Below are 15,758 nucleotides of genomic sequence, written 5' to 3' on the forward strand. Positions count from 1 at the left end.
TTTGTTTCTTCTTCCGGCAGGAATGTTGCTTCTATGTCAACCAGTCACATATAGTAAAAGACAAGATCTGACAACTCCAGACAGATCTTCAAAAAAGTAAGCAACAGCTCAGCGCCTCTGACCAGTGGATCATTGACAGTCCAATATGGAACTGGATACTACCCTTCTCATCACTTCTCCTCCATTTTTTATTCCTTCTATCTGCACCCTTCCTTCTAAACTTCTTCTCTAGATTTCTTCAACAACAGATCCAAAAAATTTCTAATCTCATTTTTAATCAGTTGCTATTACTGACTCTGAGCTATGGAGCCAGAGGCCTGCAATTCTGTGATATTAGCCTTGTGGTGAAGATCGTTTGTCCTAAAGTCTTCAATGTCCCTATTCAACAGGAAATAGTCTAATGATAATGTCACCCCCTCTTTCTTACCTCTGATGTAAACAAAAAAAGGGGGAAATGTAAGCCACTTGAGACACTCAGGCGGCCAGGTCCTGCTGCCGAGGACCTCCAACCACCAGGCTCTGCCCACAGAACACTCTGAGGGCCATAATGACTAGACCCAGCCCCTTGAGATGCAGGTGGCAAAACTCTACAGAGTAAAAAACCCAAGATCAGGCTACAAAATCTCACCAATTCCTGAGCTTGCCCCAAGATCCAGCAATAAAATCCCACCAATCCTAGGTCACCCTAGAAAGTTCTGCCCCCAAGAAACCTTATATGAAGCCTGCCTCCTGCTTAGTTCTGGGATGCTTCTCTCTCAAGCAGAGGCAGCCACCTTCCTGTGTTTTTCCCAATGAAACTCTCAGGTGAGATTTGTGCAGTGTGACTTTGTGGTATTCCTTGACCCCCAACTGCCAGGATACCTTTCCTTTCAGAGCTCTAACACTTACAGGAAGGATTAGGACAATCACTTCAGAGAACTGCAACTCTTACCTGGCTGTATATTAGAATAAGACAATAACTGCAACAGAATAAGTCAATTGTACCATTTATTGATGATGGAATCATATTGGAAAACAATCACAAAAAAACAGTCTTCTGAATAATTTGCTTTACTAAGTGAGACATTTCATGGAAGTACAACATACAAAGGATTGTCAGTATGTCAGTGAGGAAGCCCTTGACTACATGCAGAGACGGCAGTGACGTCACAAGTTCTACCTCATAACATATCGAGAAGTCATTTTGTAAGGGTGGAGTGGTTTTTATTTCTAGTACCTGTTTCTCAATGATGAACTATATTTTTGATGGGTTTCATGGAATAGATTTACTCACACTGAGATGTACAGAAGCTATTTTTGGTCAGTGGGTGAACACTTGCTTCTGGCTATAAGAGAAGGCGATAGGCAGTTTTGCTTCTGAGTGTAGAAAGCTTTATTCAGTAGTATGCTTTTCCGGTGAAGTTTCCTTTTGGCTTTTGGCACCTTACTTTCTTCCTTTGGATTTTCTGGAAAAGATAGGGGTATGGGAGAAACTGCAACCGGGGACCTTGGTGGGAGACATTTCGTTGAGACCACTTTGGCCAGTGGTTGAGTTGCTTGGGTAGTAGTAGGCTTGGGTGGGAGTTCCTGGCAAGGGATTAGAATGGAGCCTTTGGGATTCTTAAAGTCATCGAGAGCAGCAGCGCACTGCTTTGCGGTGGTTGAACATTTTAGCAGTGATCTAGAGTTCGACTTACATTTCCATTTAGAAACATTTTGTTCTGGCTTTCCGGAACAGGAATTGTTTTTTCTCTTGTCTCGACTTCTATCTCCACTAGAGGTCTGTAGAGTCAATGTGTCAGGAAACTTCGGTGGCCTGGCTTTCAGTGCAATGGTTTTAGAGGAAGAAGGTCGTTCTGCCATGGAAAATATTGAGAAAGTGCTCTGTAGCCTTGGCTTCTCTCTTTGTATGGTCATATGTTGTAATCTTTCCAGTTCCAATAAACGCATTATTAATCGCTTGATGGAGCTTTCTGGAGGATATACTGCGGCCTTCCAGCTCTCGCATTTTGACATGGCAAATCTGTGCAAGTCCAGAGTGTTGAAAGGAGCAGGGAGAAAGTCAGCGTAGACAGACGCTTCATTTGCTTCCTCTGTGAAGGATCTCTCCACGTGTTCTATTTTTTCTGGCTTTAAGTTCAGGTCCATCTTTTTAAAATAGCTGAGCAAAGAGTCAATCCTTTTCTCATTTTCTGATAAGTCACTCTCATCTGTGACATTTTCTTCCACACTGAGGTTTCTGTATTTTAAATTCCAATTTATAGCAGATATAGAGTCACTGTTGCTGTTTTCCATTGTGGAGTATGACCTAAGATGAAACTCACTTCTGTCCTTCAGGAAATCTCCATCAGCATAGGGCCAGCAGAGACCTGCTGGCATGAACTGACCAGGATGAGCACTGACTTCCTTGCTGTCTGTCAAACCCGGACCGCTTGTTAATGAGTGGTTTAGAGAGAAGAGTCTGGCAGTGTTGGCTACACTGAAGCCAGTTTCTGCTGAAGATTTTTTTAGTTCCCTTAAAAAAAAAGAATTAACTAGAGGCTTCTTGAGTAGAATAAAATACTACTAAATAATGAGACTGGAGAGATGATTCAGCAATTAAGAGTACTTGCTCTTGTAGAGGACCTGGGTTCTCAGTTTCCAGTTCCCACATGGTGGCTCACAATCATTGATAATTCTGGTTCCAGTGGACCCAATGCCCCCTTCTTACCTTCATGGACACCAGGAATCCAATACATACATGAAGGCAAAATACTCATAGATGTAAAAAAAAAATACTCTAAGAATAATATTAGTAACCTTTATCAAAGATAGGTTAATGTTTAGTTTCCAATGGCATTCATGCACATAGCTACCTCTAAAATGTTAGTTTCCAAGTATACTTGAATTAGATGCAACTACATAAATGTCTTAAGGTATACTCTAAAGAACTGATGGGCAACTCTTTGTGAAAGCACAACTAAGTCCATGATGATGATTTAAAATGGTCAACTGTTGCTATGTGTATGCACTTAAAGTGGCTAAGTGGCTAAGAATAGGACACCAGAGAATGACTACCTATAGCTTTGAGTAGCATTGAAATTACAGTGAAATACTTGTGGACCTCGAAGTATATGAAACTTGTAAAGAATATATATATGCGTTACTTATGATAAAGGCTTCAAAGTTAAACTCTGTGATTTTTAAAAAAATATTTTAGCAAATAATGAACTCAACAGTATCTGTCAAATAAAATTTATCCCAGATGTAGTCCCTGGTAATTGTCTAGGTATTAGATTAAAATGATACTGGAAAAATAATATAGAAAACAGGAGTTGGGAGAGCCAGGCCAAAGAACACTGGATTTCTAATTAGGTTTTGTTATATGTTTGGATGTTTGCTTGTTTTAAAGCTAGCTAGAGAGCTGGTAGCAACAATGTCCACCTGTAGACCTAACTATGTGGGAAATTCAGGCATTCAGACAGCTTGAGCCTAAGCATTTGAGTATAGGCTGGCCAGAAGTGACAGACACACATACACATGTGGGCAGGGGTGGGAGAATATTAGAAATACTAATATTGAAAGGTTTGATGCACCTACTTGACATGTAGTCTCAAAGGCTTCTTAGTTCTTTTGGGTTCAACATTTAATAAAAATAACAATCTAAGTCTGGTGGAGAGGGGTGAAGTCACACATCTGTGAGTGGTGGAACTTCATGCTATGTCTTAACCATTGCAGTGCGCTCCCACACTGGGCGCTTGCTCTGCTGAAATGCAGTGCCCTTCATTTGACCTTTAACCTGAAATTCTTGTTCCCAGAAGAGTCCTTTCTGGTAAAAGTAGGTTTGCCCATCTCCTTCAGCTCTGCTATCCCATTAGGACTAGTCCCTACAATTCCGTGTTGTCTTGTTTGTAGCCACATCGCCTTTCCCTCCAATAAGAGGCCCAGTTGGCTCCATCTAAGCTTCACTGTAAGGGTTCAGTACAAAGACACTGAGCTTTTTTAGAGAGACTTTCTGTAATTCCCTATTATTTGCACAGGATATCTTTCTTCTGGATTCTGTTTGATCTTTCTATCTCAAGCAGTTAACAAGTATATTTAAATTGATTTCGGTGGAATATTAAAAGTCTATTTTCTGCTAGGTTTGGTAGTACATGCCTTTAATACCAGCACTTGGGGTTAATCCTCTGGGCAGCCAGGCCTACACAGTAAGACCCTATCAAAAAAAAAAAAAAAAAAACCCAATATGTAGACACTTTTCTTACCTGCTATCCAAGGTACTTCCTTTTTTGACCGGAGAACTCCATAGCTGAAACACCCCTTGGTTACTGTTCTGCTAATACAAAAAGCACACACAGTGTTTAAGAGCTCCGAGAACGTCACCAGCAGCAACCGAAGAGTGTGGGGAAGAAATCGCACCTGCACTCTACTGGGAGCATGCTCTGACACGGTCAGCTGCAGCACCAGTTGTTCTGCCGGGGTGCCCAGGTGGTTCTGCAAGGCAGCAGGAGACTTGAATACAACACAGCCCTGCTTGCAATTCATGCTCTAACAAAGTCCAGTGTCCTCCCAACTTTCTGCTGTTTCCGTGCTGTTAATTAATGAGACTTAGATACCACTAACATTACTTTTACAGTTAAATGTTCCACATGTTGATATGCAGGGTACGCGGAAAGATTATTTTCAACCACGAAGGAGGAGAGCAAGCATTTCAAAAGCTTCAAGGCATTTTAAGGGCACCCATTACTCTTCTTTTGACAATGACTAGGAAGCTATATTTATTACTGCCAAGTTCAGTTCACATTGTCATAGTGAAAAAAGTTAAAGTGGAATCCTTACTTTTCTTTCTTTTGTGATGCTGGGGGTTGACACTTAGCCCACGCACGCTAAGCAAGCACTCTCCCACTCAGCTGGATCTTCAGTCACAATTTTCATTTCATTCAGTGGCCCAAACAAACCCTGAATGAACTGTGCTGCCGACATCCCTCTGTGCCCCCACCTCCCAAGCACCTGGGTCTCAGGCCTGTGTGACCAGACCCATCCAAAATAGTAATTTAATCACCAATTTCTAACCCTGTAAAACGGCAAAGATTCTAACTCTCCAGAAATAAAGTTTCAAGTTTAGACTTGAGAAAGAGAGACATTTGAAAGAGCATGCAAATAATCTTCCAGTAGTATGCTTTATGAGTTACTTTAAGCCAAGCATCCTTACCTTGTTAGTTTTGCCTGAAAGAATGTATAAGAAAAATGTCAATTAATAGTTATATAAAGTAGGTTAAGATTTTAAATCCTTTGAGCCGTGCAATTCTTGTGGTATGACATACACATCCAGGGCTTCCCACTACCTGCCGCACCATCCTTCCCAGGTAACTGGCCTTCATTTTCAGCAAAGGTCTCTTCTGAATCCAAGTTCCACGGAGAGAGAGTCTAAAACAATATTCATTTTAAAGGATAAAGTTTGTATTGGTGTTTCAAAGCCCTAGCACAGCACTTTATACATTCTCCGGTAAAGGCTGACGGAGAGTAAGCACCCTCCTGCCTTCTCTGCAGAGGCCGTCAGCACATCTCTGTGGAGCACGTGGCCACCTCTTACCCAACCATTACCAGCTTGTTTGAGGGGAAATGGAAAGGCGTTTTTACAATCCATGGTTTTGTTATGAAGAGTGGCACGTGGGTTTTCAATACTGATTTCTAAAGTGTAACGAAACACACTAGTCAGTGTTTCACTGGTACGTGATGGTTCATCTGTCAAGCACTGTGCACCCAGTGCACAGCCTACAGCCTCGACCATCAACCACGGAGAAGGTCCCATCCTTGTGTTATATTCAATGATAAGCAGCTCACTACGTATTCTGGATTGCAGGGGTTAGGGAACACGTGGAAAGTATTCCAAAGAAAGCCAGAAATAGGTGGAAAGTACCAATATCGACTACTGGGCAGATGTTCTGGGAGAAAACTAGGGTGTGTGTGGAAGGTGACTCCAATACTTCCTTCTGGAAAAGACTGGCGAGGCACTCCAGCCGAGACAAACCTTTGTGGCTGAATCTCTAAGCAAATACAGCGTTAGGTATTGCAGGCGGCGCCTCTGGGCTGCAGAAGAAGAAATACACCTCATTCCGTGTGAGGATTTAATGTGCCCACAGAGAGGTTTCTCTGGGTACTTAGGTGTGTAAAGGAGGCTGCAGACTATCCATCTTTAAAGATTTTGAAAACAAAAATTGATACTTTTATGCGGCTGGAGTAATATAAATAAGGCCAGTCTCCGTGAGAATCACCTGAAAGGGGGAAAGTAATTGAGAGTTGAGGGTGTGACTCTTGGGTATCATGCTTAAGGTTTGTGTTTGGCCTCAAGCACTGGGGAAAACCCTGCAACTGACTGCTCTCCCGGAGAACCTGGGTTTAACTCCTAACTCACTACTGTCTGTCACCCCATTTCTGGGGATCTGACATCCTCTTCTGCCCTCCATAGGCACTGCATGCATGTGCACAGACATACATGCAGGCAAAGTACACATCTTCATACAAATAAAGAATACAATTTCCCTTTAAAAAGACGAAGGTGAGAACCAGCTATTGGGATTTTGAGGAGTCTAGGGAATTCTCAAGCTTCTTTGGGCTATGTATTTTCGGGACAGTGGTATCTGAAATGTCACATGTGAGGAAAACATATCCTTCTGTTGAAATGAGAAAGACCTGCTTACATACAGAACCAACAGTGTCAAATGGTAAAGAAGACTAGACTGCCAGTTTCTCCAGGGTTGTGGCTTGGCTCTATGTTTTTGGTATCCCAAACACCTTTGCTGACGTATAACAAACAGACATTGGAGAAAATAAGGAGAATATTGCTGAGTTGGCAACATAGTACCATCCTCAATGAGATTGTTTCCATTTGTTAAAAAAAGGGGTTTGTTTTGTTTTTCACCTGGTAATCAAAACAGGCTAAGGGGAAAGCTCAGCAGACACTGCTCAGCAGACACTGCTCACAGAGCAGAAGCAGAGTGGTTAATTCTCACAGGAGGGCTCTGGAGCTCTGTCCCTACGGTCCAAAGTCGCAATCTCAAGAGCACTGCCGTACCTCTGGAGAGATGCTTGACACATGCAGGTTGGTGACACAGTTCTCATTGCTTTTTCTTCCCATTTTGCTGGAGCTGCTTGTCTGTCCCCTTGAAGTCCTAAACGTTGTAGAACAGGCACACTTAGGGGAAGGTTTTTCATTTTTATACAAAGAAGTTTTATTAAGAAAATTGCTTAGATGGGCTAGAAGTATAGCTCAATGTCAAAACCCTTGGGTCCCTGGAGCAGCAGCACCCTACCAACCACAAAACGTCTAGAAAGTAGAGAAGGCAACCATGTAACATTAGAGAGGATGGCAAGCCAGATTGACACCAGGCTGACAAAAATAAATGGCAAGATCTAGTTGGTCGGATATTAGGAAATGAAAGCCAGAGGTTTGAGGTCAGATAAGATGATGTAGACAATTTGAGGAAAAACAAATACAGTGAGTTATCTCAAATTTTAAAACATATCCCAAGCCTGCTTTTAATCATTCAAAACGAAATGTGCCCACCTGAAAGCAAAACTAACCTTTACACGTAGGTAGGGCAAGAATCTCATGCATATCGTATTTCCCTAAAAAGCTCAAGAGAGCCAGGTATTTTCCAATCCCAAACTATTTGGTGTCTAAAATCCCCCGGTAGTATTTAAGATAAACATATTCGATAGAGAGTTATTCATTAATGCAATCACTGGAATAAGTAAGGTCTGGACAATTAGAAAAATTACAAACCACTGTAGTAGCCAGTAGATCTACTAATGGTTTACAAAGTATTATCTCCAGGGAATATTTATAGCTCAGGTCGTTTAAGAACCAACGAACTACCTGACTCTGGGGCTGAAAAGGGCAGAAGGTAGCAGACTGCTAAGAAGCAGGGGCGCCATTGGGATCACTCAGATGTGTCCCCCAGTAAGGCACCACACCCAGAGGAAGGGCTGGAAACAAGGACACCTTCTGTGACCTCCATTCCAGGATCTGCAGCCTTAGCTTCCCGTGCGTAGGGAGGCAGGTCACCCTCCCCTCCTGACTGTACCAGGCTTTAGTGGCCCAGGACATCAGGGAGACCCTGAGGGTGGCTTGGGCTCTTACTCATCCGCCTCGAAGACCCACGTGTCCTGGCCAGCGTCTTCTTCCTCGCCTTCTGCCCTGGGCGCGGGTTCCTCCTCGTGCTGCGCCAACAGCTCGGCGGGCGCCGGCTGGGCCTCGGCTTTCCTGCGGCGGGAGGACAGGGAGAGAGACGGCTGCGGGCCGCGGGCGCCCCCGGCGGGGTCGCACCCGGGCCGGGCCGGGCCGCGAGAGGACGCGTCGCCCAGCAACTACCTCGGAGCTCCGAGCGCGGCTGTCCCCGCCGCGCTCCACGTTCCACCCAGCCCCGAGCCTCTTGGGGGACGCCCGGCCTGCGGGGGGGCTGCCCCAAGCCCCAGCTGCCCTGCAGGCGGTCCAGCCAATCTGACATCCCCAGTGCCCTACCCCTGTTGGGGCCCCTGCTCCCCACTGCCTTCCTCAAGATGCTCCAGGGCCTTACTAGTCCTTCTTAGCTCTCTGGGAAACTCCTGGAGTCTTTTTGATCACTCCTGGTCCTCCCCGGACCCCCAGTTTTGGGGACGTTTTAGGCTCTTTAGGGCTTCCCTGGGCGTTCCTTCGTTACTTTCCTTCCCTAGATTCTGGGCTTCCTAGCTTCCTGTGGGTCTTCTTGGCCCTGGTGAGGCTCCATAGGCCTTCTCTGGGGTGTGGCTGAGGACTCTTGAAGTGGCCAGTAGGCCTGTGATACCCAGGTCCAGGCTCACAGACCTCTATTCCAATATACCTAGCCTGTCTAGGATACATTTATATTGTAAGAGTCCAGTTTTGTAACCCCGAATGAGCATCTCCTGCCACCTCTACAAATTAAGTGGAAAAGAGGTAAATAATATATACATAAATTTTATATAGTATAATTAGAACTTATACACATATAAGTAAGTGCCTTTTCTCAGAACAGTTTGGTATAGAGGAAATTTTTAAGAGCCACTCTCTATATAAGTAATGGACTATTAAAAATGCCAGTATAATAAAGTAATGACATTTGAGGGGTTTTGTTTGTTTTGGTTTTGAGACAGGGTTTCTTCTCTGTAGCCCTGGGTAGTCTGGAACCTGCTGTGTAGACCAGGCTGGCCTCGAACTCAGAGAGATCTCTGCCTTCCAAGCTGCTGAGTGCTTGGATTAAAGAGTTGTGTCACCATGTTCAGCTTTGAGGAGATTTTTAAAAATTGTTTGTTGATAATACTTTGTCTGATTGAACACCAGGCTCTAGACTCAAATTTCAAAAGGTTCAACAAGCATGGAAATACACTGGCTCTTTAAGGGTTGGAAGCACTGCCCTTTTGTCTTCTAGACAAATACACACACAACAAACATTTAACATAATTTCCAGAGCTCTGAAGATCTTTGGTGACTCCCCAACCCTGCCCAATTAGATGTCTGTCTCCTTCCTCTGCGCTTAGTCTGTTTCCCCAGAAAGGTTTGGAGAAGCCCTTCCTGCCCACCTTACCCTATTTCATACCCTTTTATGTTTACCCTTTCTACAACTTGCAGTCTTGTTTATGAGCCTGCTTACTTGTTGGCCTTAAAAATCATCTGTTTATGCATAGCAGTGAGGGAAAGGGCCTCGTCTGCTCAGTCCATTATGTGACCAACCCTACTTAAAACTGCTTGGAACCCATAGTGGGGGCACCATCAAGTGATGAAGAGAAAGACTCATTCCCCGCAGGCTTCTGCGAGTTCTAGCCTCCTCCAGGCTGCTTCCTGTCTCCCATAGTAGCTCTGACATATAGCTTGTCAGATGCTCTTCCAAGGCTTGAAGAAGGAAATTTTAATTCTTCAGCGCAGCTTGCAGGGGTTGTTTCCACCTTATCTCTCCTTATACACATCAGCCACACTCGATAATTTCACTATTTTGCCCAACTCTCCCTTTTACCAGTTCTCCTGTTTTGTTCTAAGCTGCAGGTTTGAATTGGAGTCAGATCTTTCTACCTCACTTGTCTTCCTAACTGCTGAGGAAGAATCAACAGCTATCTAGTCACCCCCAGCTATCTATTCACCTGAGACTGCTAGTCTGGGTTGTATTATAGTGGCTTGCTTAAGTCATTGATTAATGTGATAATTTTTCATCAAAAGATAAAAAAAAATCTTTTCTACATTTTGAAGACAAAATCTACCCTTATTCAATCTAGCAGAGTATCGGGCATATAGTAGGCACCCATAAAATGCTTGGATTAACTGAATTACTGTCAAACAGTAATTGCCTGCATGCATGGTATATTAAGGGTGCCAACCATACTGCTGAACATTTTATATGAATTACCTATTTAATATTCAACTCAATGAAGCAGTTACTTCTAGTTGTCCTAATTTGTAACTGAGAAATATGAGCTGTAAATATACTAAGTGGATGTTTTCAATTTACAATTACTTTGAAAAATTGTGAATTAGGGGCCATCACTCCCAGCCAATCACTTCTTGGGTATATGTAGCTGGGAATTTTTCTTCTGTCTCCTCTGGAAACAGAAATATATGTGCACAGTTGCGTGTCGTGCATATGCCACATTCATGTATCTGGCTTACTTGGTCTCGACTTCCTTGTTTAATGTCTCTGGTTCTGCCTTTTCTTTTTGTCTTCCAGGTTCCTAAGAATCACTCTGAGGTTTGTACACCCTCTAAGATTCTCTGTTTTCCTCTGTGGTACAGCCTCTCTCGTTATTATCCCTACTCAAAGGCTTTTCCTTCCATGCTTTGATGACATCAAAACCATGGCTCTCTTTTCCTTTGTCACTAAATGTGAACAACTAAAGGTAAGTATAAGTAGTTAAGTATAAGAAAGCAACTAAAAGTATGGTACCTTCTCCAATCCCTTGCTTCTGATTTGACTCTAGTCCACACTGGGGAAGTTAGATAGTAGGCCATTTTCTTAGTAGATTAGACCTAGCATTAGTATCTACCATTGGCCAAAGAGAATGCACCTACCTTCAAGGCCATGGCCAGCATTCAGTTCTTGGACATAGTCTCAAGATAGCCTTAGTTTAAATTTGCACCTTTCTAGTTAATACAGAGGGAAACATGTTTTCCAAGCTGAACTAGAATAAGGTGAATTTCTCTGTCTTGTAGTATTTGCCAATCTTTTCTACAAACTACAGCAGAGAACGTTTGCTGTTAATTTACTTATGTTTCTGAGGAGGTCAAAGGACTGTCAGAGTCCCTGTAGTTGGAGTTACAGGTTGTTGTGAGCTTCCTGATGTGGGTGCTGGAAATAGAACTTAGGTCCTCTTCAGGAACAACACATGCTCTTAACCATCTCTCCAGTCCCCAGCAGAGGTTTGAAGCAGAGAAAATGATAGCAAACCTTGGGTTAGGAGTTTAAGAGTGTTCAGTAAGCCTACCTTAGCTTCTCCTCTTATGGCAGAGATAACAATAACCACAGAAAGATACTATTGTGGAAAGCACCTCAACATTTATTAGTTATTCTTCAGGGAAAAGATTTCCATTTCTGCCTGTCTCTCAGTGCCTTTCATATTTGATAGTCATCGTTCAGGTATACACGACCTCAGAATCTCCTTCAGAAGGATTGTGTAAACAAATTTCACAAGGTTGGTCAGTATTTTCTAATTAACAATAAGCATTTTTTTGTGGTGCTTAAATAAGATACTTGATCAGGGGTTAGAGGACCCAGGTTTGATTCCTAGTCAGGACTGTCTGTAACTACAGTCCCAGGGGATTTGATGCCCTCTTCTGGCCTCTTTTAGTACCAGACATGCGGGTGGTTCACAGACATACTTGCAGGCAAAACACATGTATACACACACACACACACACACACAAACACACACACACAAATAAATACATACTTTTAAAAATATATTTGGCCAATGGGAAACATCTCAAGTCACTGGTAGACAGATGCTATTAGTATATGCTTTGGATTAATAACTTGATTTTATTTCATCCCCTATCTACGCCTTTCGGTAGTAGCTGATTCTTTTCCTCCCTACCTCAGGTTTTGCTTTTATGATCATTAATCATGAGTATCCTAGCTTTCTTGAGTCTGTATGGCTCCTTTTAAAGAAACATGAGTAAAATGTTTTCACTTTGAAGGATTTCTTTGTTCACTTTCTACTTTAAAGTTTTATTTTAAAACTCAACCTTTGCCTGGAGTAGTGCCGCAGGCCTTTAATCCTGGCAGAGGTAGGTGGGTTTCTGTGCTGTCAAGGCCAGACCGGTCTACAGAGTGAGTTCCAGGACAGCCAGAGCCACAGAGTGAGACCCTGTCTGGGAAAAATAAAGCAAAACAAGCAACAACAACAAAATTAACCTTTAATGTTTACCTCCTTACAATATGAATCTACTTGGGAAGCTACCATTTTATTCCAAAAAAAAAATACAAGAAATTTTCTTTCAAATTTACTTGTTCCTACGGTGGATGGGAGTGAGGTACAAAAACATTTTTCAAAGAAGAGAAGCACACACATCAGTGAATCCCACATCCCATGCCAGTGTTACAGCTGGTGCTTGGAACACATTCTGTGTCACATGTTTCCTATTTTATTTCACTCTTACGGCTGGACTTGACCCCTGGGTTTGCATTTCTGCCTAAGCCTTCTGGTTCTCTGGATGCTGGTACGGAGCTGTTTTCCTGGCTGTTTGGGATACGCTTACTTTGAGTTTGGGTCTACTTTTTAATAGGGACTTACTTTCTGGCACTAGGACACGCTGAGCTGGGATCCTCTTTCTGGGCCCTCAGCTTCTGCGAGCCAAATACTCTCTTTAGGACGCTTCCTTTGAGAAACCTGGGGATGATCTTCTCTCTCTGAACGTTGCTGAACACTCTGCCTTCTGGGAGCCAGCTGGCCTTGTCAAACGCGCAGCTGTGGCTTGCTGGCAGCGGAAGGTGCTCAGGAGACACAGGAGCCATCTTTGAAACAACAAAAAAAAAAAAAGAAAGAAAGGAAATTACCTGTTACCCAAGAGATAGTTGTAAGAGAAGAAAAAGCAAGCCTGGGTGCTGCCCTGTCCTGCCCCGTGCTGCGGGATCAATTTATTTAGTAAGTCTGGTGGCGAGGCAACTCACCCTCATGCAGCAAGGCAAGGGCACTCACTGGGCACAGCAGAATTCTCATGGCATTGTTCATTGGAGAAAAGAATTGGAAATAAGATTAAAAACACAAACATTGGCTGCATCTGGACTCAGAAATGCAGGCTGGACTCTGCCTAGGAGCGTGGACCAAGGCCATCATGCTAGCAGACTGCAGTATGTGGCCAGTCTTCCAGCCTCACTGAGCTCCCATCCCAAAGTTCCTTCCACCACAGTATGCTTAGAAAAAAGCAACTGACAGTAGCTCCTACAAGTCTTGCTTATTGTAGAAAATCCGAACCAGGCCAAAAAGAAAAATTCATCTGATGGTCTGTTTCACACAAAGTGGCTGAAACAGTATTCTAATGTGTATATGGACAGTTCCTTTTCTTTCTGACACAGGTCTCTCTATGTAGATCAGGCTGACCTTGAACTCACAGTGGTCTGCCTGCTTCTGCTTCTTGAGTGAAGGGGTTAAAGGCCACCAGGCTCAGCCTATGTACTCTTTCTTTGTCCATTTATCTATTGATGGATGGCCAGCTAGGCTTCCTCCCCATATGCTGGCTATTGTCACAGTACTTTGAAGAACACAGGTATGCAGGTATCTCGTCATCATAAGAATCTTATTTCCTTTGGATTACCCAGAATTGGAATGGTTGGCTCTACCCTAACTCTGTTTTTAAAGTTTTGGGTGAACCTCAATACTGCTTTTCTCAATGGCTATTGTCCGGACAGTTACCATGTTTACTCACAACAAAAGGGGATTTTATAGTTCCCATCTCCTCTCTGCCTTCTTGTCAGCACTTTATATTGTCTTCTGTTTTTTAGGGTTTTATTTTATTTATTTTTTTATTATTTTATATATATATGTGTATATATATATATATATATATATATATTTATATATGAGTGTTTTGCCTGCATGTATGTATATTCACCACATGTGCCATGCCTGGAGCCTGAAGAGGCTCGAAGAGGGTGTGGGAACTCCTGGGACTGGAACCTACCAATGGTTGTAGCTATCATGTGAGTGCTGAGAACCAAACCTGGGTCCTCTGAAAGAGCAGCAAAGGAAGTGCTCGTAATGACTTAGTCATCTTTCCAGCTCCTATTTTGTTTTCCTCATAATCAATAGTCAATTTTTTTCCAAGGATAACTTTTAATCATGACCTGCTTCTGTTTCCAGTCAATGTCCATAGCTTCAGTTAACTATGAACATTCCACCAAGTGCTACTTAGAGTGAGACTTCAGAGCATCTTGTCAGCCAGGCACAGCTGTGCACACCTTTAATCCTAGCGCTCACGAGGAAGAGGCAAGCAGATCTCTGCAAGGTTGAGGGCATCCTTTCTGGTCTACATATAAAATTCCAGGCCAGCCAGGGCTACATAATAAAACCCTGTCTAAAAAACAAACAAAACATTCTTAGTCACTACAGTCAGACAACCTTTAGGAACAAATTCCTTTATCAACACAGCTTCAACATGCCATTTCCTTTATCTTCAGCCCAAAGTTTATGAGGCAACATGCCCAGATGCATTCCTGTTCACAATTTTAACCTTTCAAGCATGTGTTCCACAACCTTGAGCTGAGCAAATGTGCCTGTCATCTTTCCTTCCTGAATTATAACCTTAAATGGTGTTACAAGGAGAGAGTCCCTTGCTTGTCCTGGCCACCCGGCTAGCTTATACCCAAAATAACCACACAGAAACTGTATTCATTAAAATACTGCTTGGCCCATTAGCTCTAGTTTCTTATTGGCTAATTCTTTCATCTTAATTTAACCCATTTCTATCAATCTGTGTATGGCCACATGACTGTGGCTTACTAGCAAGATTCTAACCAGAGTCCGTCTCAGGTAGAAGATCCATGGTGTCTCTCTGACTCTGCCTTTCTTCCTCCCAGCATTCAGTTCTGTCTTCTCCACCTACTTAAGTTCTGCCCTATCAGGCCTAAAGCAGTTTCTTTATTCATTAACCAATGAAAGCAACACATGAACAGAAGAACCTCCTACACCATTTCCCCTTTTCTGTTTAAACAAAAAGGAAGGCTTTAACTTTAATATAGTAAAGTTACATATAATAAGACAGGTATCAAATAAGAATTACAGTTATAATACTTATATTTACTTTATCTTTTACCATAACTAAAGAGAACTATAACTATGACTATAAATTCTTCAACTCCATCAAAGACTCCAAAAGGCTATAATATTACCTAAGTAAAGAGAAAGTGCATTGTAAGCAACTTCCAAAACTCTAGAAATGACAGAGATATCTCACTGCCTGGACAGTCACCCAAAGATCTTTTGTGCTGTTGGGGCATCCATCTTTGGCCTTCAGGCCCATAGTGTCTAGCAGACTTTTCCATGAAGCAGGGAATTTCAAAGACAGTTCAATCACTTTCTTCTGTGTCCTGCAGAACATCTGGAAGACTCTTTCATGAAGCAGGAACCCCGAAGGACCATCTCACCTTTAGGCAAGTTCAGCAGTCATCTCTCTGTGGGTACTGCATGTCCAGAGAAGCAGTCTAGGCAAGAGCAGTTTCTGGCCCAAATGGCTAGCAAGCTCCATAAGGAGCCTCTTCGATGCCCATCTTCCTCTTGAAGTAGCTCGTGCTACCAGGAGCAGATCGTCTCATTGTCAT

The 15,758-nt window shown here is 42.9% G+C and overlaps 1 protein-coding gene across 1 annotated transcript; it reads right to left on the reverse strand.

The window, feature by feature from the left end:
• Nucleotides 1–1,290: 1,290 nt before the first annotated feature.
• Nucleotides 1,291–7,096, reverse strand: Fam217a (family with sequence similarity 217 member A). Its single transcript, XM_038332335.1, has 6 exons — nt 7,034–7,096; nt 5,301–5,385; nt 5,171–5,184; nt 4,378–4,452; nt 4,224–4,291; nt 1,291–2,494 (listed from the first exon to the last, which is right to left on the reverse strand). The coding sequence occupies exons 1-6, from the start codon at nt 7,094–7,096 to the stop codon at nt 1,291–1,293; spliced, it is 1,509 nt and encodes a 502-aa protein (XP_038188263.1).
• Nucleotides 7,097–15,758: the final 8,662 nt, after the last annotated feature.

This window comes from Arvicola amphibius, chromosome 6 (genome assembly GCF_903992535.2).
Source record: "Arvicola amphibius chromosome 6, mArvAmp1.2, whole genome shotgun sequence".
NCBI classification, from domain to species: Eukaryota; Metazoa; Chordata; class Mammalia; order Rodentia; family Cricetidae; genus Arvicola; species Arvicola amphibius.